The sequence below is a fragment of the Bufo bufo genome, chromosome 3 (genome assembly GCF_905171765.1).
Source record: "Bufo bufo chromosome 3, aBufBuf1.1, whole genome shotgun sequence".
NCBI classification, from domain to species: Eukaryota; Metazoa; Chordata; class Amphibia; order Anura; family Bufonidae; genus Bufo; species Bufo bufo.
Window position 1 is genome coordinate 144927427 of NC_053391.1, and position 27197 is coordinate 144954623.

Here is a 27197-nt window from a genome sequence, read left to right on the forward strand (position 1 = left end):
AGCTTTGCCGTGCCTGCGCACTTCATTCCCCATTATGGGCAGAGGCACAAGAGCGTTTAATGTGCACGTGCTGGAATGGGGAATGAAGTTCGCAGGCGTGGCGAATCCTGTGAACGGCGCTGGCGGTTGGATTTCTGGGCACCTTCAGACCTCATTTGCATATTGAATAAAATTAGTTTTTTTGGAGAAAGTAAGCGACGGACAGCTAAACAGTAAGTAGCATTCACATATGGGGACTATATTGCTGATGATGGTGTTAGTGTTCTATAATGGTCAGTATAGGTGAAAGACTCCCTTTAACACTGGAAGTGGCTTGTGTTATTATGTTAAGAGATTTATATCTAACACGGCAAAAGGAGGAGAGGATGTGGTTTACATGAACCCGTGTGTTCACAAGGGAAAATCTTTAATCTGCCTTAATTGCCGACTAGATGACTAATGAAATATTGGCAAGGGAAAGGAAAACCTCAAGGCAGATAACAATTGGTGTAATGTAATTTATATTGAACCACGTAAACAAATAGTGCGGTTGTGATACTACCTCCCAATGGATTACTTTATGAAGTAGCTGTGTGCTTCCTGAATGTTTCTGTACGTGGTCTACTTTATTCAGAGGATAAACATTTGTTTCGTTATAGGATTATAATGCCATGGTCAAATTGGTGGAAACTCTGGAAATGTTGCCAACTTGTGACTTGGCAGATCAGCACAATATAAAGTTTCATTATGCCTTCGCCCTCAATCGGTAAGAATCCCTTATTAAAGTTATCTCTTTTGTAACGCTGTAGAACAGATGTGTTCTGCATTAACACAGCACTGTACTTACGACAAGAGGAAAACAAGAGGCGACAGGCTGCGGTTTTTGTAGTCTGTACTCTTTCACTGGGTTCCTTAGTAAAACACACTACAGTTTCTCTTGGAGTAGTTTACTATTAGCAGTTTGGTTCACAATTTTCATGTTATTGGCTGCCAAAAACGTCATTGTTACATAGTACAGTTGAAAAAAGACAGGGGAGAAAAGGGGAGCGAGACCCCGTGTTTTATACATGTTCATAAGAATTAATGCTATTTAATTTTAAGAATTAATCTAAGCCTTTCTTAAAACCATCCATTGTTCCTGCTATGACTACTTCCTAAGGTAAACTATTCCACAGATTCACAGTTCTTACAGTAAAGAAGCCTTGATGCATCTGGAGACTGAACTTTTTCTTCTCCAGTCGGAGGCAGTGCCCCCTTGTCTTTTGAGGGAATTTTACATGAAACAGCTTTTTACCGTATTTTTTGTACAGCCCATTTATATATTCTCAAGACTAAATAAGAAGACCTTTCATGTTTTTTTTTAGTTTAGATAAATACCTTTCCTTGCGGGGTAACACCCAACCCCCCACCACCGATGCTGCCACCCTGCCTGTTTTTTTTCTTCAAATATCGCTCCTGTGCCCTGCTGTGCAGTGTTCCCGCTCAGTATGTTAATCCTGAGCATCGGTACAGGGAGGAGGAGACGCCAGGGTTTCTCAATGGGCGTCTCCTTCTCCCTGGCTGTGCTGCAGTCCAATCACTAGTCTATTTACAGATGCCTAATTAGGCAGAAAACCTATCTTGACCCAGGTGTTAAAACTTCACTTTTATTAGAATAGTTCTAAAAAGGTATATATATTTAGATTATAGATGGATGCAACATGCACCCTTTATTGAACTGAAACACCCTAGGAATGAAAAATTAAAAATACAATGCACCTCAACTCTGATAGTGGTGATACTGCACTAGATTAGAGGGAGAGAGATGTGCACTATCTCTCAATAATTGTCCCTTATAGACAAAGTGCTGCTGTGGCACACTGCCGTCACACCGTCCACGTTGATGCTACACACTAAATGGTGTTTTAACAGCCTACTAAAGTGGTATGAGAGCAGAACACAAACCACTATGAATGTGTCACATTAGTCGTGTGATTGGTTCACAAGCTAAATTGACTGAACCGCACCAGGAATTCAGTGTCCAGCAACATGTGCCACAGTGCACTGAAAACTTGAACTACACCAAACACCATTGGCACCATGACCGTTAGGTGTTGGTAACAATGAGGAGGTGCAGAGCAGTTAAAATCTAAGACTGCCCCCCGACATGTTTCGCCAGAATTCTGGCTTCTAGCTAGCCTTGATGTTGAGGCACTATACACCAACATCAGACACGAGTTAGGGATCAAGGCAGTTTCTTCTTTTCTTTCCACTAAGAGTATTCAGTTTTGTGCACATAATGAGTTTCTTTTGATTCTCCTTAGCTTCCTTCTCACACATAACTATTTTCTCTTTGACGGCCGATTTTATTTACAAAAGGTTGGGACCGCAATGGGAAGCAAGTGTGCACCAAATTATGCAAATTTATTTTTAGGTTGGTGGGAGGACACTATTGTTTTCACATCTGATTTTTCTGAGTTCACACAGCACATTCTTTTCTGGGGCAGGTACATCGATGATGTACTAATATTATGGGAAGGCCCCACTGATAAGTTTCACGAGTTTGTTTCAGCACTTAACCTAAACACTATAGGGATGGTCTTCACTTCTGAGATCCATGACAATACTATTACGTTTTTGGATCTTAAACTCACCCTGGACCCTGATGGCCACATCCAGTCCAAAATCTATCGTAAACCCACGGCTACGAACAACCTCTTGCACTGGGGTAGCTATCATCCCAGACCCCTCAAGATGGGAATTCCTGTAGGGCAATACATCAGGGCCCGCAGGAATTGCTCTGACGAGGTGACTTTTGTCAAAGAGTGTAACACTCTATACCAGTGGTCAGCAATCCACGGCTCTGGAGCCGCATGCGGCTCTTTTGAGCCTTTGCCGCGGCTCCGGCATGGGCATGAGCAGTGTGTGTGAGGCATGAGCAGTGTGTGTGCGGCGGCGGGCACTGTGCGGCGGCGGCTGGGCAGGCACTGAGATGAGCGCTTCCATTGTGGAAGCGAAGCGCTCATCTCCATAGTGATCTGTTTGCATCGCCGTCCTCAGGACAGCGATACAAACAGAAGGCTGTGCGGATGAGCAGGGCAGGGAGGTGTGTCCCTTTCCTGTTCCTCTGATAGGCTGCCGGCACTACTAGGCCGGCAGCCTATCAGAGGCCGGCGTAGGCGGCGCGATGACTTCATCGCGCCACCTGAGCCGTACAGCGCTGGAGTCGGGACACAGGCCGGAAGAGGCCTGCATCGCATCACTCCAAAGAGGTAAGTATAAGTGTTAATTATTATTTTTTTTAACTGGCAGTCTGGCACATAATGGTATTATACTGGCACATGATTGGGGAATTTGGGGGGGGCCCCTGGAATTACTGGCACATGATTGGGGGGGGGGGGGGGTCTGGTATTACTACTGGCACATGATTGGGGGGGTCTGGTATTACTACTGGCACATGATTGGGGGGGTCTGGTATTACTACTGGCACATGATTGGGGGGGTCTGGTATTACTACTGGCACATGATTGGGGGGGTCTGGTATTACTACTGGCACATGATTGGGGAGGTCTGGTATTACTGGCACATGATTGGAGGGGGGTCTGGTATTACTGGCACATGATTGGAGGGGGATCTGGTATTACTGGCACATGATTGGAGGGGGATCTGGTATTACTGGCACATGATTGGAGGGGGGTCTGGTATTACTGGCACATGATTGGAGGGGGTCTGGTATTACTGGCACATGATTGGAGGGGGGTCTGGTATTACTGGCACATGATTGGAGGGGGTCTGGTATTACTGGCACATGATTGGAGGGAGTCTGGTATTACTGGCACATGATTGGAGGGAGTCTGGTATTACTGGCACATGATTGGAGGGAGTCTGGTATTACTGGCACATGATTGGAGGGAGTCTGGTATTACTGGCACATGATTGGAGGGGGGTCTGGTATTACTGGCACATGATTGGGGGGTCTTGTATTACTGGCACATGATTGGGGGGGTCTTGTATTACTGGCACATGATTGGGGGGGGTCTGGTATTACTGGCACATGATTGGAGGGGGGTCTGGTATTACTGGCACATGATTGGGGGGTCTGGTATTACTGGCACATGATTGGAGGGGGGTCTGGTATTACTGGCACATGATTGGGGGGTCTGGTATTACTGGCACATGATTGGAGGGGGGTCTGGTATTACTGGCACATGATTGGAGGGGGGTCTGGTATTACTGGCACATGATTGGGGGGTCTGGTATTACTGGCACATGATTGGAGGGGGGTCTGGTATTACTGGCACATGATTGGGGGGTCTGGTATTACTGGCACATGATTGGAGGGGGGTCTGGTATTACTGGCACATGATTGGAGGGGGGTCTGGTATTACTGGCACATGATTGGGGGGTCTGGTATTACTGGCACATGATTGGAGGGGGGTCTGGTATTACTGGCACATGATTGGAGGGGGGTCTGGTATTACTGGCACATGATTGGGGGGTCTGGTATTACTGGCACATGATTGGAGGGGGGTCTGGTATTACTGGCACATGATTGGAGGGGGGTCTGGTATTACTGGCACATGATTGGGGGGTCTGGTATTACTGGCACATGATTGGAGGGGGGTCTGGTATTACTGGCACATGATTGGAGGGGGGTCTGGTATTACTGGCACATGATTGGGGGGTCTGGTATTACTGGCACATGATTGGAGGGGGGTCTGGTATTACTGGCACATCATTGGGGGTGGTCTGGTAAAGGTAAATTAAATATTTTAATTAGCTATTAATTTGCAAAAATATATTTTACATTGTTAAGTGAAAAAGTCCTTTTTTTTTTTCAGATTGACAGCTGACTGCACGATCCTGTATATAGCATTAAGGTAAGAAACAATATATGCAGTGTTATATTTGTTTTAAATGTCGCAATGGTTTTGCGGCTCCCAGTTTTTTTTTTCCTTCGGAAACGGGTCCAAGTGGCTCTTTATGTCTTAAAGGTTGCAGACCCCTGCTCTATACGACCGGTTCCGTGCAGAGTTGAGGTGCATTGTATTTTTAATTTTTCATTCCTAGGGTGTTTCAGTTCAATAAAGGGTGCATGTTGCATCCATCTATAATCTAAATATATATACCTTTTTAGAACTATTCTAATAAAAGTGAAGTTTTAACCCCTGGGTCAAGATAGGTTTTCTGCCTAATTAGGCATCTGTAAATAGACTAGTAAAATAACCTTACCCAGGTTGGTCTCAATTATATATAAAATAAGCAGTCCAATCACAGCGGAGAGCGTCACAGCCAGGGAGAAGGTGAGCTTTTTTTTCTCCCTGGCTGTGACGCTCTCCGCTGTGATTAGATTGCGGCACAGCCAGGGTGAAGGAGACGCCCATTGAGAAACCCTGGCGTCTCCTCCTCCCTGTACCGATGCTCAGTATTAACATACTGAGCGGGAAAACTGCAGTGGGGCCTTTAAATCTTTCCTCACAACTAAGACCCTCCATGCCCCTTATCAGTTTAGTTCCTCTCCTTTGTACTTTTTCCAGCTCCAGGGCATCCTTTCTGTGGACTGGTGCCCAGAAATGAACTGCATATTCCAGATGAGGCGGCACCAACGCTTTGTAAAGTGAGAATGTTACATACCTGTCCCGCGAGTCCATGCCTCATTTAATACATTACAATATCCTGTAAGGGCTCTTTCACACCTGCGTTCTTTTCTTCCGGCATAGAGTTCCGTCGTCGGGGCTCTATGCCGGAAGAATCCTGATCAGTTTTATCCTAATGCATTCTGAATGGAGTGAAATCCGTTCAGGATGCATCAGGATGTCTTCAGTTCCGGAACGGAACGTTTTTTGGCCGGAGAAAATACCGCAGCATGCTGCGCTTTTTGCTCCAGCCAAAAATCCTGAAGACTTGCCGCAAGGCCGGATCCGGAATTAATGCCCATTGAAAGGCATTGATCCGGATCCGGCCTTAAGCTAAACGTCGTTTCGGCGCATTGCCGGATCCGACGTTTAGCTTTTTCTGAATGGTTACCATGGCTGCCGGGACGCTAAAGTCCTGGCAGCAATGATAAAGTGTAGCGGGGAGCGGGGGAGCAGTATACTTACCGTCCGTGCAGCTCCCGGGGCGCTTCAGAGTGACGTCAGGGCGCCCCAAGCGCATGGATCACGTGATCGCATGGACACGTAATCCATGCGCATGGGGCGCTCTGACGTCATTCTGGAGCGCCCCGGGAGCCGCGCGGACTGTAAGTATACCGCTCCCCCGCTCCTACTATGGCAACCAGGACTTTAATAGCGTCCTGGCTGCCATAGTAACACTGAAAGCATTTTGAAGACGGATCCGTCTTCAAATGCTTTCAGTACACTTGCGTTTTTCCGGATCCGGCGTGTAATTCCGGCAAGTGGAGTACACGCCGGATCCGGACAACGCAAGTGTGAAAGAGGCCTTAGCCTTAGAAGCAGCTGATTGACATTGTATGCTGTTATTTAATCTGATCTACAAGGACACCCAAATCCTTCTCTACAAAAATGTATAATTACGTGTATGTGTTACGATTAATGGAAGATTCATTCTCTTATACCATGCCATCTTAATTTTGTAATTAACTAGACTTTTATTGACATAGAAGTATCTGCAATGTTATTGGATTTTATTTTCTCAGTACTAAAATATATTGTTCAATTTAAATAAAATATGTACATCACCTCATAAAAGGTGGACAACCCCTTCACTATGTTTTGCTTTTCCATGGATTGCTACATGGGGAAGTGATTATGAATTAACAATTTATTCCCCATCATTTCCTGCTCATCAAAACTGCATTTACATGGAGCAATCCTCCCCTCTGTATGTGGATAAATGATCACTACGGTGATCATTCTTTTCTTTTCAATTTTCTTTTTATTATTGTTTAACAATTATTTAGATGTAAGACAATACAAGGCATTATATTGGGAAGGCAGTATAGTACAATCTACATCTTTGGATGAGTATTGCTTGGTTAACAGTCAGACCACTAGCATTAGTAGACTATAAGTATAATATTGTAGTCCCGGATCTGATGTTGAATTCCAGAGGATGTTGACTTGTGCAGTCTGGGATGATTCTTGTTTGCTCTTGTCCTGTATTGATAGACTTCAGAGGAGCTCCATTAATTACTGAGTGAATTGCCTTGTATGCATAAGAGAACAAGTAAAAACAACTTGTACAATAACAAAATGATAAATGTGTAATACGTGTGTGTGGGAGGGAGTGAAGAGAAGGGGAGGGGGGGGGGGAGGGGGGGCCCGAGACCACTGTCCAATATACACGGAGGTGTAGAAAGTGAAAATGTTGTCACTATTGGTTATTTCATCTCATATACCTCCTGTTGGCAACTGTTTGTGGGTTAATTTTCTTCCGACATGTGGTTAAGGAAAAAAGTTGAATTGCGATAGATTACCCATGGGGCCCAAAGTGTGGCAAATCTACTCTGGGTATGTTGAGTTAACGCGACAATCTCTTCAATACCGTATATTCAGTTCACTTTATGTAACCACTTGGGTATTGTGGGACAAGTTGACGTTCTCCACAGCGGGGGTATTAGGAGTTTAGTGGCTGCCAGCAGGAACGAAACAAGAGATTTACTTTGCACATTTTGTCTTTCGTCATTCCAACTTAAGAATATCAAGGTAGACGAAGGTATCGTTTTCAATGAAACGATGTTCTTGGCCATCTCTAAAACAGAGTTCCAGAACGTTGTTAGTTTCGGGCAGGACCACCAAATGTGCAAGTATTTCCCTCTTTCGGAGTTACATCTCCAGCAAGTGTCAGGGATAGATGGATACCAAATATTAGTTTTAACCGGGGTTATGTACCATCGGGACAGTATCTTGTATGAATTTTCTTGTATTCTTATACAAGAGGATGGCCCATGGGAGCATTTGTAAATGTTGGAGATTGCGGTGGGTGATAAATTAAGTCCTAAATCTCTTTCCCAGAGGCCTAATATAGACCCGCTGTAGTGGGGGAGACCTAGTGAGGAGAAGTTTGTAGAGTTTTGATAGCACCTTCACCGGTGTGTTATGTTGTGCCATTAGGGTCTCTGGTTGTGTCAATTGTCTGTCCAATTGTCCATGTGATCTATAGAAGTAAAGTGCCATTTTGAGTTTATTATATTCTAGGAAATTTTGTGGTTTCTCTCTTGTTAAGTTATTTATGTCGGCGAGAGATTTCACTGTTCCATGTTCCATTATGTTATCTAGTGGTATGTCTACGATGTGTAAACGGTCTGAGGGATCCAGGTGTCGTTGTGCAGTGTATAGCTTCGGCAGGTCTCTCACTGTAGCTAACATGGATGGGGCGGTAGGAGGTGTGCTGCTTGTACTTTCCATAGGTGTGCTACTTCTTGAGTTAGGGCATTCTTAAAAGTTATTGGGCCAGATTTATCATTAGCTCAGGTCAGAATAATGGAGTGAAAAAGTCCCAAACGCTAAAACTGCGCACAAATTTGCGACTTTTGTCTTCTCTGCACTATGCTCGCCAGTTTTCTGAAAGTGGGCGTGTTTTCTTATGTAAATGAATCTCTAGACAGATTTACTATCGGGACTATTTAAAAAGTCGCAAAAAAGTCCCAATTTCACTCCAGTGAGGACCATGCTTATCTTATGAGACTTTTTAATAGAACATGCGACTTTTTCATAAAAACGTGCGACTTTTTCATAAAAACGTGCGACTTTTGTAAAGCTGCTTACTGACGGATAAACTGCTACCGTCAAACCACATTTATTACAGTCTTAAAGGGCCGATCATAAATCTGACTTGGCTAAAACTGACTTTAGCCATATGTGAAAGTGGAGTGAGCTGTCAGAGTCATGATAAATCTGGCCCATTGTGTCTAAGTAGTCAATTGGTGCTACCAGTAATGTCTTAATAGGTATCGGGGAGGAGAATTCCTCTAGCGTTACATGTAATGTGTCTGTTGTAGGTCTAGCCCAGTGTAGTATTCTAGAGAGTACTGCTGCCGTATGATACAAGGATAGGTGTGGTACTAACAGGCCACATAGCTGTTTGGGTAGTGTTAGTGGCGAGAAACCTAGTCTGGGTAGTTTATTTTTCCAGATGTATTTTGAAAAGAGTGATCTGGCTTTCATAAAATAGGTCTTGGGTATCTTAATCGGTAGCATCTATAACAGGTAAATGAATTTAGGGAGGATGAGTCCTTTTAATAAGTTTTTCCTTCCGATCCAAGATATGAAGGGAGCTGTCCAGGATTTCTTTTAAAGAGTTTTGTAGCAGCGGTAGGTAATTGAGTTTGGTCAGGTCTGACCATTTGCGCTTAGTTTAATTCCCAAATACGTTATATAGCTTTTTGGCCATTTAAATGGAAATTGGCTTTAAATGGAAGTTTGTTCTTTAGTTCCTGAGAGATATTTATGCTTAGTGCTTCTTATTTTTCAAGGTTTATTTTGAAGTTCGAAAGTAAACCAAATTTGGTGAATGTGTCTAGTATCGCTGGTAGTTCTTTCATAGGGTCTGTGAGAATCAAAAGAAGATTGTTAGCAATGGCTGCCGCTTTATGATCTATTGCGTTGACCTTATATCCTGCTATGGCAGTGTGTTGTCTGACGCTTTCAATCAAGGTCTCCATCACTAGGATGAATAGCGAGCAGAACAGAAGGCAGCCTTGCTGAGTACAGTTTAGGATATCAAACGGGTCTGACAGCAGGCCATTAACCCGAAATCGTGCATATGGGCGGCAGTATAGCTGGGAGATGGCTTTGATAAAGGGGTCGGGAATGTGGAAATGGCTTAAGGTTTCAGTCAGGTCCAGTCCACCCTGTCGAACGATTTCTCTGCATCCGTACCCAGGAGCGGCATATATTAGCGTGTTGCATGAGATGTAAGAGCCTGATGGAATTGTCCCTGTCTTTTCTACCTTTTACAAAGCCAACTTGTTCAGGGGAGACCAGATTCGGTAACAAGGGGCTTAAACGCTGCGCTACAAGGCCGGCATATATTTTTAGGTCATTATTCAAAACGGATATTGGTCTGTAATTACTGCATAGTTCTGGATCTTTCCCTTATTTGTGTATGAGGGATATGTGTGCTTCAAGTGCTTGTCTCGGTAATGCAGAGCCCTGTAGTACAGCGTTACAGAAGCGCAAGAGGAGTGGTTGGAGAGTTTCTCGTTGGGATTTGTAGTATGAGATAGGGAGACAATCAGGACCCGGGCTCTTGCCCGTAGGGCTCTTCAACAGGTTGGACTGGACCTCCAGAAGTGTAAACGGCTTGCTGATCTCTCTTTGTTGGTCCTCCGACAATGTCGGGAGACAAAGAGAAGAGAGAAAGTCTTTGATATCTTCTCGTCTCTTAATTGTTTGATCGTTCGTGTCTTGTGCTCTTAGTTAGTATAGGGATTTATAATAATGACAAAATGCGTCGGGTATACCTTAGGCGTCTGTGACACGTGAGCCTGAGTGGTGTTTTGTTGAGAGTATGTGCGTGCGTTGCGTTTCTTAATGAGGGACGTCATTAATTTGGATACTTTATTCCCATGTATGAAAAGTCAGTTTTTCCATGACATGTAAAATTTGGCTGATTGTACGTTTAGTATGTCTCTCAATTGTTGTCGTTTGGACACTAGTGTTCGGAGGGTATCTCTGGAGTTACTTGATTTGTGTGTGAGTTCTAGTTGTTGTATCTCACTATATAGTTTCTTTACCGTTTCTTGTCTAGATTTATTGAGATGTGAAGCTATTGAAATATAGTTATTTGGCTGTTATTGTAGAAAGATCTAGCATTCTGAAGGATTTTTTCCTATATGCAAAAGTCTAGTAGTTTGCAGACGATATCTCTGGGGGGGGGGGGGGGGGGGGTGGTTCAGCAGGTTTTGGTTTTGGTCTCAAAGCTCTGTGCACTCTTTCAATGATATACGACTGTTTTTCAGGGTCTTCAAGTTGTCCTGAGAATGTCTGTTAAGGTAGTTGTAATGTCTTTGGCTTCGACGGATTCTGGTACCCCTTGCACTCTCAAGTTATTGTGTCTGTTGCGATTTTCTAAATCTTCCATAGTAGCATATAACTTGTTGATGTGCGCCTCTTGTATTTGGAGATTTGAGGCGATTGCCACTGAGTAGTTTATGACAGATGTCTGTGTTTGTTCAAGCGTATCGATCCTATGTCCCAGATGTTGGAGGTCTTGCTTGATCTCTGATATGTCTTTAGCAATGTGGGCTAGGGAGGAGGTTAGGAGGCGAGTAAGAAATACTCTGGAGATTGGTTTGTTATTTTCAGTATATTCATCGCCGTCATCACTTGCTTTTTCTGAGTCTGATGCGTAGGTGTCTTTTGGCGATATTGTTTTGGGTGTCGCCATAGTGTTTTTTGTTTAGTCAGGAATTTATCCATTTCAGAGTTGATAGATGCTGTAGTTATCTCTTGTTCTATTCCAGGTGTTTTACGGCCAAGGTCTCCCTTTGGACTGATGGGAGGGTCACATTGTATTTAGCCCTTAGGGTTCAAGGGCTTTTGATCAGTTTCTTCTCTATATTTAGGTAGAGGGTAGTAGAGGAGGTTTTTTGATGGTGTGCAGATCCTGTGTGGGATCTAGATAGAAAAATTGGAGCAGTGCTCCTAGTTGGGGGACTTGGTGCAAAAGCCCTTGTTAGACCTGCTGTAGTGATGTGTGCAGGTGGGTGTCCTCAACTGAGTTGTAGCCAGAATCTATATGGCTATTGGGCCTGAGAAGTAGTTTTCAGCTTTGTGGTCTGGCTGAGAGTTTCTCCCTCCTCTCTTGGTGTGTGGGAGTCACAGAGGTGTCGTTCCAGGGGGTTCCTGTATTGCTCAGGTGACTCGGGCCTTGGGCCTCGCCACTAGTGTGACGGTCTGGTATTTAATGTGTCCCCCAGTGCTTCGTCCACTAAGTGTTGTTATAGTGGTGGGGGTGAATATGGTGGCTGTGTGTAAACTGCAGTGCCCCGTGTTCCTTCTTTCCAGACAGCGTTGACCTGCTTATGTGTCGGCTACTGTGGGAGCTTGCGTCAGCGCCCGGGCCGTCTCTTCCAGCTTCCTCCTGCAAACTGTTTCTGGACCTCTCGCTTCAGCTCCCGCCCCCAACGGAACCTCCGAATCCAGACGGGTCCGGGTTTAAGGGATTGTGCTCTCTTTGCGAGTTCGTCTGGGTTCCGACGTGTGTGCTGGTGGCCACCGGTACTTGAGGTCGGGGCTTTGGCCGGGTGGTAGGCCGCAACTCAGGTATGTGTCTGGACCGCTTCCAGAGATGGTGGAAAGCGGCCAGGCTAGTCTTCGGCTGCTATGCCGGGGTTTTTCAATATATGAACAGCAGCCCTGGCCTATGAATACACCAACAACAGGACTTCAGAGGCCCGGAAACCTGTCGGCTGGAGAGGGGGTAAGACGCATTCTGCCCCTGCCCCTAGACTCAAGTGGGGGGACTCCGACTTTGCCACCTGTGTAAGCAGCCATGTGTCATGGCTCATGAAGTTGCATCGGCAGAAAAGGTTTAACTTTTCATGGCCGTATCAAAATTGGACCTCCGCTGATTGACACAGGGTTGTCTTCTCAGATAAGTCATGTTTTCTGCTTCATCAAACAGATGGATGTTGATGTGTCAGGTGAGAAACCTCAGAGAACAAACACCCTGCAACCACTGGTGGAAAAACACAAGCTGGTCGTATCAGCGTTATGGTCTGGGGAATGTTTTCTTGGCATTCTCTGTGCTCACTCATCCATGTGGAATGCAGTCTTCCCTGGGGGGAATGGGATCTTCCAGCAAGACAATGCAACATGTCACAATGCTAGTAATGTCCGACATTGGTTGCAATAATAATAATATTTATTTATATAGGGCCACCATATTACGCAGCGCTTTACAAATTCATAGGGTTCATGTACGAAACAAAACTAACTGGCTAATATGCAACTGAAACGCTAGGAGTCAGGGCCCTGCTCGCAAGAGCTTACAATCTATGAGGAATTGGGGGTGACACATAAGGTAGTTGATTGTGATAAGTAGGATTTGAGCCATTATTGAACTGACAGGAGTGGTGCCGGCTAATCTGCTTCGGGTTTGGGACTACTAGAGGATCGAGTTCAGGCCAGAAGAGTTGGTGGGGCGGAGGTTTAGTCGGGGAACAGTCAGTTTAGGTAGCTTGATAAGCCTGCCTGAAAAGATGTGTTTTTAAGGCATGTTTGACGGTGGAGAAGTTGTGGATTGACTTAGTATTCCGGGGAAGAGTATTCCAGAGAGTAGGTGCAGCTCGAGAAAAATCTTGAAGACGGGAGTGAGAGGTACGAATTATGGAGAGCACGAGTAGGGTGGTAGATGGAGATGAGGGAGGAGATGCAAGAGCATGACTAAGAATAAAAAGTACTACCCTTGCCCCCTAATTCCCCAGACTTGAACACAATTGAGCATCTGTGGGACTTCCTTGATCATTGTGTTTGCAGTGAATCCCGGCTACTCCAAAGAGCAATCAGGTTGGTTCCAGATACCTGTGACAGCCTTGTCATTTTTACTGTATGGTGAACGCCATATAAACAAAACCCAACCATTTATGGAGGCTTTTTTTCCCACCCAAATAATCTTTTTTACGGTGTCACAATATGTTATAATATAATATGTTATGTGACATTAAATGGTGCATTAAAAAATTACAACTTGTCCCACAAAACAACAAAAAAATAAAAAACATGGCTTTTGGAATGCATAATTTCCAAAATGGGCCTGGTCTTGAAGGGGGTTAAAGTATAAATGCCCTTTTTTTGTTAGGGTGATATAAAATGTGAATTGTTTAACATTCAGATAGAGATGCATTTGAATTCATGTTCCTGCTCCCTCCCATATTATTGGCATGCATAAAGCTGCAGTAGTACTCTGTGAGCTGTATGTAATATGCTGAAATTGCATTTAGCGATTGTGAATTGGTAAAGCCCTTGTAAATCTATGTGTACGAGTGAATAAAGGCATCATCCCAACACCTGCCTGACCCCCTCAAGATGTATTATGTGCATCAGATCAGAGGGAAATTCAATCTCTCCTGATATTGGAATACATATCATGTCTGCCTACTTCATTCAACTCTTGCTTCGGGTCCTTTTACACTTAATGGGCAACGATACAACATTGGTGCTCATTAAGTGGCATATACAAGCGGAGCTGCGGCAGCCATTGGGAGTATATGGAGGAACAATTGGTAATATGATCAGTCATCCTTGTACAATGTTACGGTAATTTGTCAGCAGCACATCCCCATGAAGACAAAATAAAATGAGGAGTATTGGTACCATTTAAAAGATGTGAGCACCTGACAATTGAGTAATTTCACTAGTGTGATTATCGAGTGAGTGCATACACAGTGTATGGCGGTAGAGGAAAAATATATGGGAGTAATTGTTGAGCCCCCTATGTACCATGATGATTGGGATCAAAAGCAAACATGTTTAAGTATCATATTTTTTACATGATGCATTATTTATTGCTGTCCGTTTTACAATCTCTCGTCTTGCCATTAGTACAAGTACCAACAGACATTTGTGGGGAACAATAAAATACTGTACGAGTGAAAATATATTTCATGGTCCTAAAAGCCGCTAGCTGCTACAATGTAGAAACCATACTGTCACTGTGAATGCAGGGCCGCAAAGGACAAAAAATAGAGCCAGGAGAAGACAGTCACATGTCCAAAAAATAATTGCATTTTATTAAAGCTACAAGAACACATCAGTATAAAGTAATTATAACTTGTAAGACCCTGCATGGAATTAAAGTACCGTAAGTTCTAAAGCCATATAGGTAGCATGTTAAACAATATGCAATAAACATCTGACAGGTGGTACAAAAAGATAAGACCTTTAATGTGACCTCCAACAGAAAAAAGTCTGTACCAAGCCAAAGGTGTGGGGATCAGGTCTTGCACCATATTCTACCACACACAAATTCCGGTACCAAATGGCTTCCTCTTAAGTCCCTGTTCCCTCATAGATCCTTCAGGAAGCAGGTCGGTACGGCAATACATGTGAGGCAGATTATAGCGCAAGGTCTTTTTTTTTTTTTTATACCATGTGGTTGTTTCAGATATTTATTGCATATTGTTTTTATTGATGATGTTTTAGTTTTTTCCATGTAATTAGTACGGCTTACATCATGGCATCAGAACTTATTTTCATTTCACGCTGGGTCTTAGGCTACTTTCACATTAGCGTTTTTAAATTCCACTTTTGAGATCAGTAATAGGATCTCAATAGCGGAAGAAAACACTTCAGTTTTGTCCCAAATCATTGTCAATGGGGACAAAACTGAACGAAACGAATTGCACCAAAATGCATCGCGTTCCGTTTGGTTGCGCTCCCATCGCGGACAGAATAACGCTGCAAGCAGCATTTTTCTGTTCGCGACGTGGTGCGGAGCAAGACGGATCCGTCTTGCCACACAATGCAAGTCAGTGGGGACGGATCCGTTTTCTCTGACACAATAGAAAACTGATCCGTCCCCCTTTGACTTTCAATGGTGTTCAAGACTGATCCATCATGGCTATAGAAGACATAATACAACCGCATCCGTTCATGACTGATGCATGCGGTTGTATTATGGTAGCGGAAACGTTTTTGCAGACCCATGACGAATCCGCAAAAAATGCCAATGTGAAAGTAGCCTTATCTGTATACAGTAATTTTAACTTGTGTGTTTTTGTAGCTTTAATATAATTGGATTATTTTTCTACCATTTATTTTTATGGATGTTCAACTGTCTTGTGACTGCATATACTGCACTTTTCTTTTTTTCTTTTTTTTTATTGTGTGTGCCTGTGCTATTATTTTTATAATTTTTTTTTATAATTGTGAATGCAGAGAACAGAAAACATACAATATAGAGAACACAATGAATTGCTTATTGGTTTCATTTCTTTATTCATGAGCTGATACATGCATAATCCCTTAGTCTTATTTTTATTGGACTAATGTATAATTATAAGAGGGTCTTTAGACAATTTCACATTCTGTTCTTGCTATGGCAGCAAAGCTACCCATAAGTCTGTTATCACTGCCTCCAGCAGAATAGAACAACCTGGAGCGATAAGTCGTCCGAGACAATTAAAAACTCTTTTGCATAGACAGAATTTTCTTTAGCCTAATTCCTTGCCAGGTAGTAATAATTAATCCAAAGAACTCTATTAAGAAGCATAAACTTTGTGCCCTAAGCCGAGTAATTAATCCTGTTAATAAATAAAATATGGGAACATTTTGTTGCCACTGCTTTTGCATTAGTGTCTCCTGCTGCCAGAACAAGGTAGGAATACGAGACTATTAATAATTTTTTGCAGATAATGTTGAAAACCAGTGAAAAATAACTTTATGTCTGTTCACATCTACTGTATTTTACTGACTGTAAGATGCACCCCATTTTAGACAACAGAAAATTAGAAAAAAAAATTTTCTAGTTCTAAAGCTTACCTGGTGATGCCACTGTGGGGCTGTAAATCTAATCCCTATATAAACATTAGAACGCCACACAACAATAGTAAGCAAAATCTTTATTACATAATCCAAAACATGGACATACACATTTACATGAATGATAAAATACATATACTAAAGGAGTGTAAATATATGGAGATAAAGTCCCTCCAAACACAAGGATTAATCCCAATCAATAATGAAGCTCAACAGTCCACTGTAGTGCAAGATGAACACAAACCCACACTACTACAGGCATAATACAAAAATTCATACCGCCGAAAGCATCAGCAGTGTACCCAACAATGGGAACCGCTGAATCAATCAGATATGGACTGAGAGCTATAATACAAAAAATTATACAGACCCAGGATGGAGGGAGCGGCCTAACATCCGTTTCGCAGTTGCGCTTCTTTACAGGGCTGTAAATGTTGCGGGGGTAAGGGGGCTGCAAATCAATTGCAGTCCGCTACAGCACACTATAATAATGACTTGACTGTAGATATATAGACTACTGTGCTGTGTATTAATTGGCCTCCTACTGCCCCACTCGCATACACCTGAACTGCATACACCTGAACTGCATGCATCTGAACTGAAGCATACATCAATGTGCCTGCCTAAATGGCTGAGAGTACCTGCTTAGGGGGAAGCAATGCTGGACGGTCTCTGCGTGGGTTATAGTATCCTGAAGTCCAGGAAGACCCCTAGATTGTGATCACAGAGCTGCCCCGGCCGGTGGTAAGCTCCAGAAGTGAGTTGTGTTGGATTGTAGTGTAGCTCTTTCTGAGCCTTCAAGCAAGTGTTTATGTTACCCTTCACTCAGTCAGCCTTTACTTCCGGAGCTTGCCTTCGGCCGGGGCAGCTATGTGATTACGATCTAAGCGTCTTCTGAGGACTGTACCCCCAAGGCTGCCTGGACTTCAAGATACCTATCCTGAATTGTCACCCCCCCCCCACGCTAGAACTCAATTAATTACATGCACCACAGTAGTCTATCCATCTACAAAGGGAGCTTGAGTCATTAAAGGGGTTCTGCAGTTTTTTAAAACTGATGATCTATCCTCTGGATAGATCATCAGCATCTGATCGTGTGGCATCTTTGTGTGTATATTATGAGGTAACCGTCTGTCACACCAGTAAGTGAATACATCTAAGGCACTTTTTAGTAGTTAATGATTGTATATAATTAGTTAGATTATAATCAAATATCCACATGACAGGTTCCCTTTAATAGCTGGTCTGATGTATCTGAGCCCATTTACATGTACAGTATATGTTCATCTCATGCATTAAAACTCTGTTAGCTCCATACATTTAGAAAAATTCGTAGTGGCTTAAAAATTTTTATATTAAAGGAGTTGTCCCTTTTTTCATGATGATGGCACTTGCAGTAAATAATAGCTTGTATATGTACCTGCTTGCGCAAGCAGGGCCGCTAAGGATGAGCAACTGATCTGTCTTTTTTGATCCAGGTCTATCCTAATTGGATAAATGTGCAATTACAAGGAGAAAAATAAAAAATGTGGAGATCTCTGTGGGCGCTGCACAACAGGAATATATCAATAAGGAATTGATTTAACAGCATGAATTAGAAGATTTAGCCAATTCAAGCTACAGGTTTCAAAGTGTCTTCTCAAGGGCTTCTGCACACGACCGGATACAGGCCAAGAGCCTGTCGCCTTTTTTTATTTTTCTTATTCCTTCACAAATGGTACTCCTTCACACTGTGTGCTATCTGCATCTTTTGCCGCCCCATTGAGATGAATGGGTCCTCATCTGATCCTTGAATAACACGGATCGGGTGCAGACCAAAACTACAGCCGTGTGCATAAGTCCTAAGGTTGTATTTGCACGTTCTGATTTTTAGATGCATTTGTAAAGCCAAAGACTGGAGTGGTTTGAAAAAGAGAAGATTCAGTCTTTCCTTTATAAGTCTGCTATGTTTATAATCTCTTTATGACTTTTGGCTTCTAAAACTGCATCTAACATGAATGTGTAAACCCAGCATCAGGCTGATCATCACGTAACCTAGAAAACTTGAAACCTTAACCCATTACGGCCGCTTGACACGCGAGTCCATTGCAGGAATCGGACTCCGTATGTGAGCATGATCCTTAGTTCTGGACTTGCAGAGGTACACGACATTATACTGATTTATAATGCTATGTGCCTCTGCATGAGCTTCTACAGGATCATACAAACAGCTTTATGTCACTGATTCTGTAATAGTAAGGTCAAGCAGACACACATAACATCATAAATCATGATAAGGCCTTGTGCTCCTGCAAGTCCAGAACGGAGGATCACATTCACCCACAGAGCATGATTCCCGCAGTAGACTTGCTCATGTGAAACAGCCCTTAAAGGGGTTCTCCAGGAATTAAGAAAATAAAAATACCTAAATATTACTTTACTATAAATATATTCCCAAATATCTTTCATTAGTTATAATGGCCCGTTTTGTCTGGGGAGTAATCATTAGGAGAAATAAAATGGCCGCCATCCTACTAGTACACACAAAACCTGTCCTAATCACATAGCAGGACACAGCCACATCCCCACCTCCTCTCTGTACTTCATGTCTCCTCATGAACTCCGTTCCTACAGGAATTCAGCTGAAGATCATATTAAACTGTATTCAGGACCATAATTCCTGACAAGCAGAGCAGACAGGAGGATGAGGCAGCTCTTTAGCTCAGTGTTGTGAAGTAACTTGTCCTGCTGTGTGATTAGGACAGGTTATTTGGGAATATATTTATAGTAAAGTAATATTTACATATTTTCATTTTCTTAATTCTTGTAGAACCCCTTTAAAGACCAAGCCTATTTTTGTTTTTGCATTTTTATTGTTTTATCCCCAATTTCCAAGATCCATACTTTTTTTTTTTTTTTTTTCTCACATGAGGGCTTATTTTTTGCGGGACAGGTTGCATTCTTTAATGGCACTATTTAATTTTCCATGTCTTTGTGGGGTGAATTTGAAAAAACTCCACAATTCCATCAAGGTTTTTTGGTTTTGATATTAAAGTGTTCACTGTGCTCTTAAAATGACATGACATCCTTATTCTATGGACCAGTACGAATATGGCGATACCAAACAGAGCTGTACGAGGGCTATTTTTTTGTTGGACGAACTGTAGTTTTTATTGGTAGCATTTTTAAATTGACAATGTTACTCAATTTTTGGGGGGGACAAGGTGACCAAAAAATTGAAAATTGCATGTTATTTTTTTCATTACGGCATTCACCATGCAGGGAAAATATTTTTATATTTTAACAGTCCAGAAATTTTTGAAGGTGGTGATACCTGTTATGTTTGTTTTTATTATTTTTTTGTATGTAAAATTAGGAAAGGGGGTGATTATTATTATTTTTTTTTAACTTCTTTTTACACAAAAACATTTAGCCCACTCGTGGGGATGTGCAGAGTATGGCTGGCATCCAGGAACTTACTGGCTCCAGTCCCATCCCCCTACATGCCTGCTGCCCTAATTCCAAATGTAGTGACGAATATTGACTCGCCCTACAATGATTTTTGGCAGAAGCTAAGTAAAACTACAATAGCGGACCTACTTCCGCAAGGCAAAATGCCTTCTCGTTCTACATTGCAGAACTTGTTGAACCCCGTCCCCTTGGGTGATTTACATTGGGCCCACTTTCATAAGGTGACAGACAGGTTCCTCAAAACCTTCCCAGCTCGTATACAATTAACTAAATTTGAGGAGGCACTGAAATCAACACAAGTAGTGCAAAGGAAACTAGGGCTTACCTGCTCCTTGCTCTCTGAAAGGAATGAAACGAGCAGACCCACCTACATTTACTCATGGGAGAAGGAACTGAACGTAACTCTTTCAGATGCAGACGTTAAACAGATTCTTACCAGATCACACGGTTTCTCACCATGTGTCAGGCTTCAAGAGAACCATTATAAGCTACTCACAAGATGGTACAGAACGCCGGAATTTTTGTGCTCACATGGTCTCTCATCATCTGACACATGCTGGAGATGTGGTAATGCTACAGGCTCCTTATCACATATATGGTTTACATGCCTAGCAATACAGACCTTCTGGAAAAACGTAGAAGAAACAGTGAATAATGTATGTAATACCAGACTTAAGATACAACCTGAGTATATTATACTAGCACGAACCACAGACATCTATAAGCCATCCAAACTAAATTTGATAACACATCTCATTGCGGCAGCAAAAACCTTAATTCCCCTACATTGGTTGAGTTCAGACCCACCCACGCAACAAGAGTGGATACAGAAAGTAGACCAAATTTGTACGTTTGAGGAAATCTCAGCATATAATAACAGGACCAGAGACAAATATCTCAAAACCTGGTCACCATGGCGTTCTTTTCGTTCGTGAGTCTGTAAGAGGAATACAACCTTTAGACAACTAAGCCTTACATCCTCCTTATAGCATACTGGTCAACCTCCCCCCCCTTTTTCTTTCCTCCTGTGCGCACGACTCTAGAAGTCATATCTTTTATACAATTTATTCTAGATGTATGCTAATGTTGAAACTTGATTGTACTCTGATTTTCATGTTTACTGAAGCATAAAAATTAAATAAAGAATTTACAAAAAAAAAAAAAACATTTAGCCCACTTATGGTGCTAAAACCTGTGATCTTCTGATTGCTTGTCCCTTTGACCATAATAGAGTAGTATTATGGACCATAATAGAGTACTATTATGGTCTGAGATTCTGATACTCTGCCTGCTGAGGCGTGCCTCGTGCACTGCTTTGCAGGCAGATTACCATGACAGTCCTGGGAACCGTCAGCAATTTCACTGATGGGGCTCTAATTTGAAGGCTGAGGGAGCTCCCTCTGCCTAACCCCACAGATGCCACAATCGCTATTGACACGGCATCTGAGAGGTTAAATGACTGGGTTTGGCGTCCTCACGAATCCCGGTCATTGTGGCCTGGTTCCTGCTGTATTATATAGCCAGCACCCGCCAAAAATGGAGCGGGCTCAGCACAGCAGCCCACTCCATACAACCTCTTACACATAATGACGTACATGTATGTGATTATGCGTAATGGGGTTATTCCATGATTAGCATAAAAAAATTAAAATCGGGCATCATATATTACATGACAATCTCTTTCTAACATAGCTTGAACCTTACATGGATGCAGAGCTTTCCCCATTCATTGCTCCAGTTAATCTGCTGAGAAATAAGGAAAAGAACAAGCAGCAGGTAGCGCTATACAGATACATTTTATTCAATAACTCAGTCATTATACTATCCAAATACAAAAAAATTCTGATCCAGGTGGTAGTTTTGAAAAATGTAGAATGTTTTTTATCAGACAGCCCGGCCCCAAAGGGTTTATGCCACAAAATCAACTTTGCACGTGACCATAATCTGATCGCTGGGGGTCTGGCGATCCCCACCGATCATGAAGAGCGGGCTGAGCATGTGCGCTGCAGCTCCATTCATTCTTTTGGGGACTGCTGGAGATAGTACAGCAGTCCCATAGGGCATGAATGGTGTGGCAGTGCCCATGTTCTACCTTATTACTAACTAATAAGATGATTACTAACTAAAAAAACATGAAATCTTACTTTTCTATACTGTTTTATATAGATTTTTTTCCATTCGTCATACCCAGTGTTTGTAAGTTAATTAATAATTGCTTTGACTTGAGGCGGCTCAGATTGCGTAAACCACTTAATGTCATCCTCCCAAGTAGTCGGCATGTGTAAGGGGAGGGTTACTGGAAGCAGCTGGCTGTAACTAGCGGTGCTTACAGAACAAATAATCGCATTTCTTATACTGTACATTAGCCTATTCCAGGATACCAGGGGCTCAAAACAACTCATAATCCGTACTGAAAACTGATCAGTAAACTTTCCAAATCCTGTGGTGATTACCAGCACGCCTTCAGGTGGCTTTTAAGCTTAGGAGATGTGTTTGCTTTTCACGTGCAAACACTTTTTTTTCTCTGTACAAGTGACCTTTTTCCTGGGAATGGCTGGAAGGAGTTTTAATTAATGCAAACTGTGTGGTAAATACTTGTTTTATCTGGTCGTAAATGCAGACATGGGGTTATCTTAAAAATGGAACCGATAATGACGCCACTTCTATTCTTCTCCGTGCTCTTTCCAGTTTTACATCTAGGAAGCGCAGTGCATTAGGTGCCCATATACTGTGCTCCACCAGCTCACAAAGCTTTTTATCCTTTACATCCTTTCATGTTAACCACTTACTTGCACCTTATAACCAAGCGTTTATTTATAATAAAAGCCGACTGTCTCTTTGCTGTGTGGTTAACGCCACTCGCCATATGTCGCTTCTACAGTGGACATTTTATTGGACCTTCACTTAAGTAAAATATGTATATTTGTGGATATCTTGTACTGTTGTCACCAATACCGCCAATATCTCACATGAATACCTTCTCTGGTGTGATGGAAATAAGGTCTAATCATTTCTTTCTTCACCATTTTCAAGATCTCTGCTTGCTGTCAGTCAATGGGAACATTTATTGTGAAAGGTGCAAAGCTCATTACAAATAAGAGCAGATACTCGTAGCTAGACATGTAAATCTATCAGTTGTAAATGATCAGTGCACGTTTTCAGCCACTGGATCAATAATTTTTCCCGTTCACCGAGCGGAGATCTTGCAAGAAGAGAATGACTGAAACACAAAGTAAACTTGAAATTTTGCCGAATTGTTTTCAGTATTCAATGAAAACCGCTTCCAATTGAAAGAGTTGTCCATCATCAACATTATGGTATTTCAGAAAATGAATTGAATTAAATGATCTGAATTAATGGGACTATTAGAGACAACCCCTTTCAATATGCAGCCTCGGCTTCCTTTGCTGGTCACCCTGGATCCCACTCTCAACACCCCCTTGCAGGGAGGAAGCTGCGGCCACACAGTAGTATTAAAGGGGTTTTCTCACAATACAAACTTATCTCCTATCCACAGGATAGCTGATAAGTATCTGATCAGTGGGGATAGGATTGCCAGGAACAGGTATGACAAGAATGGTTCCCATGTCCCTGTATGAATATGAATAGAGCGTCAGGTTGGGCATGCACACTGCTGCTCTATTCCCTCTGTATTGGGAGAGATAGGTGAGGCTGTACTTGGCCATCTCCAGCGGTTCCATACAGAGTGCATGCTCAACCAGCAGATCTGTTCATATGGAGACATGTGTCTCACTTGATCAGTGGGGGTCCCAGTTATTGAACCCCCACAAATTAGATACTTAGATGGATAGGGAATAAGTTTGTATTGTCGGAAAACCTCTTTAAATGACAGCTATATATATGTCCATTCATGTCATACAAGAATGTCTTAAGTATGCAAGCTCTAAGGCCTCTTTCACACGGGCGTTGCGGAAAAATGTCCGGGTGCGTTGCGGGAACACCCGCGATTTTTCCGCGCGAGTGCAAAACATTGTAATGCGTTTTGCACTCGCGTGAGAAAAATCGTGCGTGTTTGGTACCCAAACCCGAACTTCTTCACAGAAGTTCGGGCTTGGGATCGGTGTTCTGTAAATAGTATTATTTTCCCTTATAACATGGTTATAAGGGAAAATAATAGCATTCTGAATACAGAATGCTAAGTAAAACAGGGCTGGAGGGGGTTAAAAAAAATAAAAATCATTTAACTCACCTTAATCCACTTGCTCGCGATGCCGGGCATCTCCGTCTGACTCTTTTACTGTCTAGGACCTGTGGAGAGCATTAACTATAGTTTAAGGACCTGGGATGACGTCACTCTGGTCATCACATGGTACGTCACATGATCTTTTACCATAGTTAATGCTCTCCACAGGTCCTAGACAGTAAAAGAGTCAGACGGAGATGCCCGGCATCGCGAGCAAGTGGATTAAGGTGAGTTAAATGATTTTTATTTTTTTTAACCCCTCCAGCCCTGTTTTACTTAGCATTCTGTATTCAGAATGCTATTATTTTCCCTTATAACCATGTTATAAGGGAAAATAATAAGGTTCGGGTCTCCATCCCGATCGTCTCCTAGCAACCGTGCGTGAAAATCGCACCGCATCCGCACTTGCTTGCGGATGCTTGCGATTTTCACGCAACCCCATTCATTTCTATGGGGCCTGCGTTACGTGAAAAACGCACAAAGAGGAGCATGCTGCGATTTTCACGCAACGCAAAAGTGATGCGTGAAAATCACCGCTCGTGTGCACAGCCCCATAGAAATGAATGGGTCAGTATTCAGTGCGGGTGCAATGCGTTCACCTCCCGCATCGCATCCGCGCGGAATACTCGCTCGTGTGAAAGGGGCCTAAGAGTACGGCCACACGGCGCGGTCGTGTGGTGGTCCCCTGTTGTTGAGTACTGTGCAGCTTCACAGGCCACAGCTGGCTCTAGTTAATTAATGAAGATCGAACTGTTTAGTTGGTCTGCATTGTTAATGGCCACATGGTATTGAAGGTGCAGCATGGCCATTAAGAGAATGTTCAGATGGAGGATTTTCCGCACAACAAAATCTGCCACGTATCCAACTGCAGATACCGCCACACGCTTTCTGTCAAGGGCTTTCATGTAGTCCCGCTCATGGTTTAGCTCCATAGAATAGAGCTATACATGAGCAGGCTCCCGCTGCAGGTTTGTAAGGGGTCCATGCGGTAACAATGCCAAGAATGGACCTGTATATTCTTGGTGCAGTCTTGGAAAAAAGCCCTGTAAAATTACTTGGCCACATGAACTTTGTTCTGACTGATGGTGTATGGACACAATTAGTGATGAATGAAGCGTGCTTCGGATCCTAGATTGAAAGTCGCTTCACTCAAATCTTCGGATTACATCTCCATACAGCATTAAAATATACGGCCTCCGATGAAGTCAACTGAGACTTTCTTGAATAACTTCGGTATTTGATTTTTAAACAGAAAAAACATTTTGGATTCGAACTTGGGTTCGGTTCTGAGGTACAAGTTGGTACTGAAGATGAGCCCCCCCCCCCATAATGTGCATATACCCTAATATGTCTTCGTGAGACAACCCCTTTAACTCCTGGTCAGATCTTATTGTAAGACAAACGCCTTGTATCACAAACCATTGCTCCACATAAATTGGCCAACACAAGTCACAACATTGCCTCAGCCATACATTCACCAAATTAATGAATAAGTCTGTAACCTCTATCCTTGTCACATTTTAGAAGGAATAATGCTGGTGACCGAGAGAAAGCCTTACACGTGATGCTTCAGGTGCTGCCGGCCTGCGATCACCCAGCACCGGATATGTTCTGCTTGTGTGGACGGATATATAAAGACATGTTTTTGGATTCTGACTGTAAGGACATGAAGAGCAGGGACAGTGCAATTGAATGGTAAGATGGATATATAGGAATTCATAGTTTGCCTTTTATTTTGATTTAGACATAAAAAGTAAGATGGAACATAACACAGGGCAAAACGAGGGTGAAGTGTACCCCACAGTTGTAGTCATGAGTACATGTAAATGTTGCCTATGTGCAAAGTGACACGAATAAGCTGCAGTCTTTTCAAAGCATATATTGAACCATCTTTTTGCTTTAAAGGGGTTGTTTCCCTGAAGGTCTGTGAGCGCTGTTTCTTAGCTAGTGGGTGGCGGGCGGCTTCCTTTTAGTGATGGTACAGGCAAGCAAGGCATGTGTGGTCCTGAGTCTGCTAGTGTATTAGAATCATTAGCAGCCTCGGCATAGCGGACCTTTAGCAGATAGTGTTTTTTTTTTTCTCTGTTGTAACAGGTGTATAGAACAGCTGGAAGGCTGTAGCGTATGCCCTGGAGCTCTTCTTGAAGAGGAACGAGCTTTGGCTGGGTTTGGGAGCTTAGGCAATTATAGATATGAGGTGGCCGGGGCTGGGATGTAATGTGCATGTACAAGGCCTCTATGCGAGATCGCTCCCGCAATTCCCGGTCACCAGAAAGGCTGGCTGCTTCAGTTATAGTAAGCAAGCGCAACCAACACTGCTGCATTGCAGCGGTGGCTGTAACACCTAGGAACGAGCAGGGTATAAAAGGTTTGAAAATGTCAACTGGTGGATCACAGAGGCATAATGGCAAATAGCTATATGTTAGTAAATCACTTGACATACAGTGATGAGGTGAGACAAGCCCTTTAATAATCTTAAGCATACATATAACTTATATAAAAGAGGGAAGACTGCGCCCTGTGGTCGTACCCTCTCTGTACCACCAATTTCCACATGACAAAACCGTAGCAAATTGCATCAAAACCGCATGCAGATGAGTTTTATTATGCACTTCTCAAACTGCGTCACAAAAACCAAGAAAAAAGGGGGTAACCTTTAAAATATAACTTTTATTAGTGTATATCTATAAAAAGCAAATTAAATCAACGGGATAGAAACACCCCGATTTTGGGTAGGTTTGTGGTTATCTAGGGAGGGGAAAGGATAGTGGGGGAAGGGGCTGCTGGGTCTCTGCCCCTATTGCGCACCCTAGTAAAATGATCCCTATCCAATCCACCGCAGACCTCCTATACCGTCCCTATGTACTTCCCTAAACAGTGCAATGACTGCCCAGCTTCGTCCTGAAGGGGGAGGAAAGAGGGGGGCAGGAGACCCTAAATCACAAAATCAGCTACACCAATAGTTGTGTGCCCAGGTCCCTGGGACACATCTGTACAAAGCTTGGATTAAAATAACCTTGTGTCCTGCATAACCAGGCACTCAGGTGTCACAAGTGATTTTATACACCCAATTTCAATGGTATATGATCGATGCCAGAATCTATGCTTCCAAGACACCATATGACAGCCCGACGCTT

The 27197-nt window shown here is 42.9% G+C and overlaps 1 protein-coding gene across 2 annotated transcripts in view; it reads left to right on the forward strand.

Moving 5' to 3' along the window:
* Nucleotides 1-27197, forward strand: part of MAP3K15 (mitogen-activated protein kinase kinase kinase 15) — a 177641-nt gene that overhangs the window by 89425 nt on the left and 61019 nt on the right. For both annotated transcript variants that reach the window (XM_040423677.1, XM_040423678.1), the window contains 2 exons: nt 639-745; nt 25585-25755. In XM_040423677.1, the coding sequence (XP_040279611.1) occupies nt 639-745; nt 25585-25755 (278 nt within the window). The remainder of the gene's footprint in view (nt 1-638; nt 746-25584; nt 25756-27197) is intronic.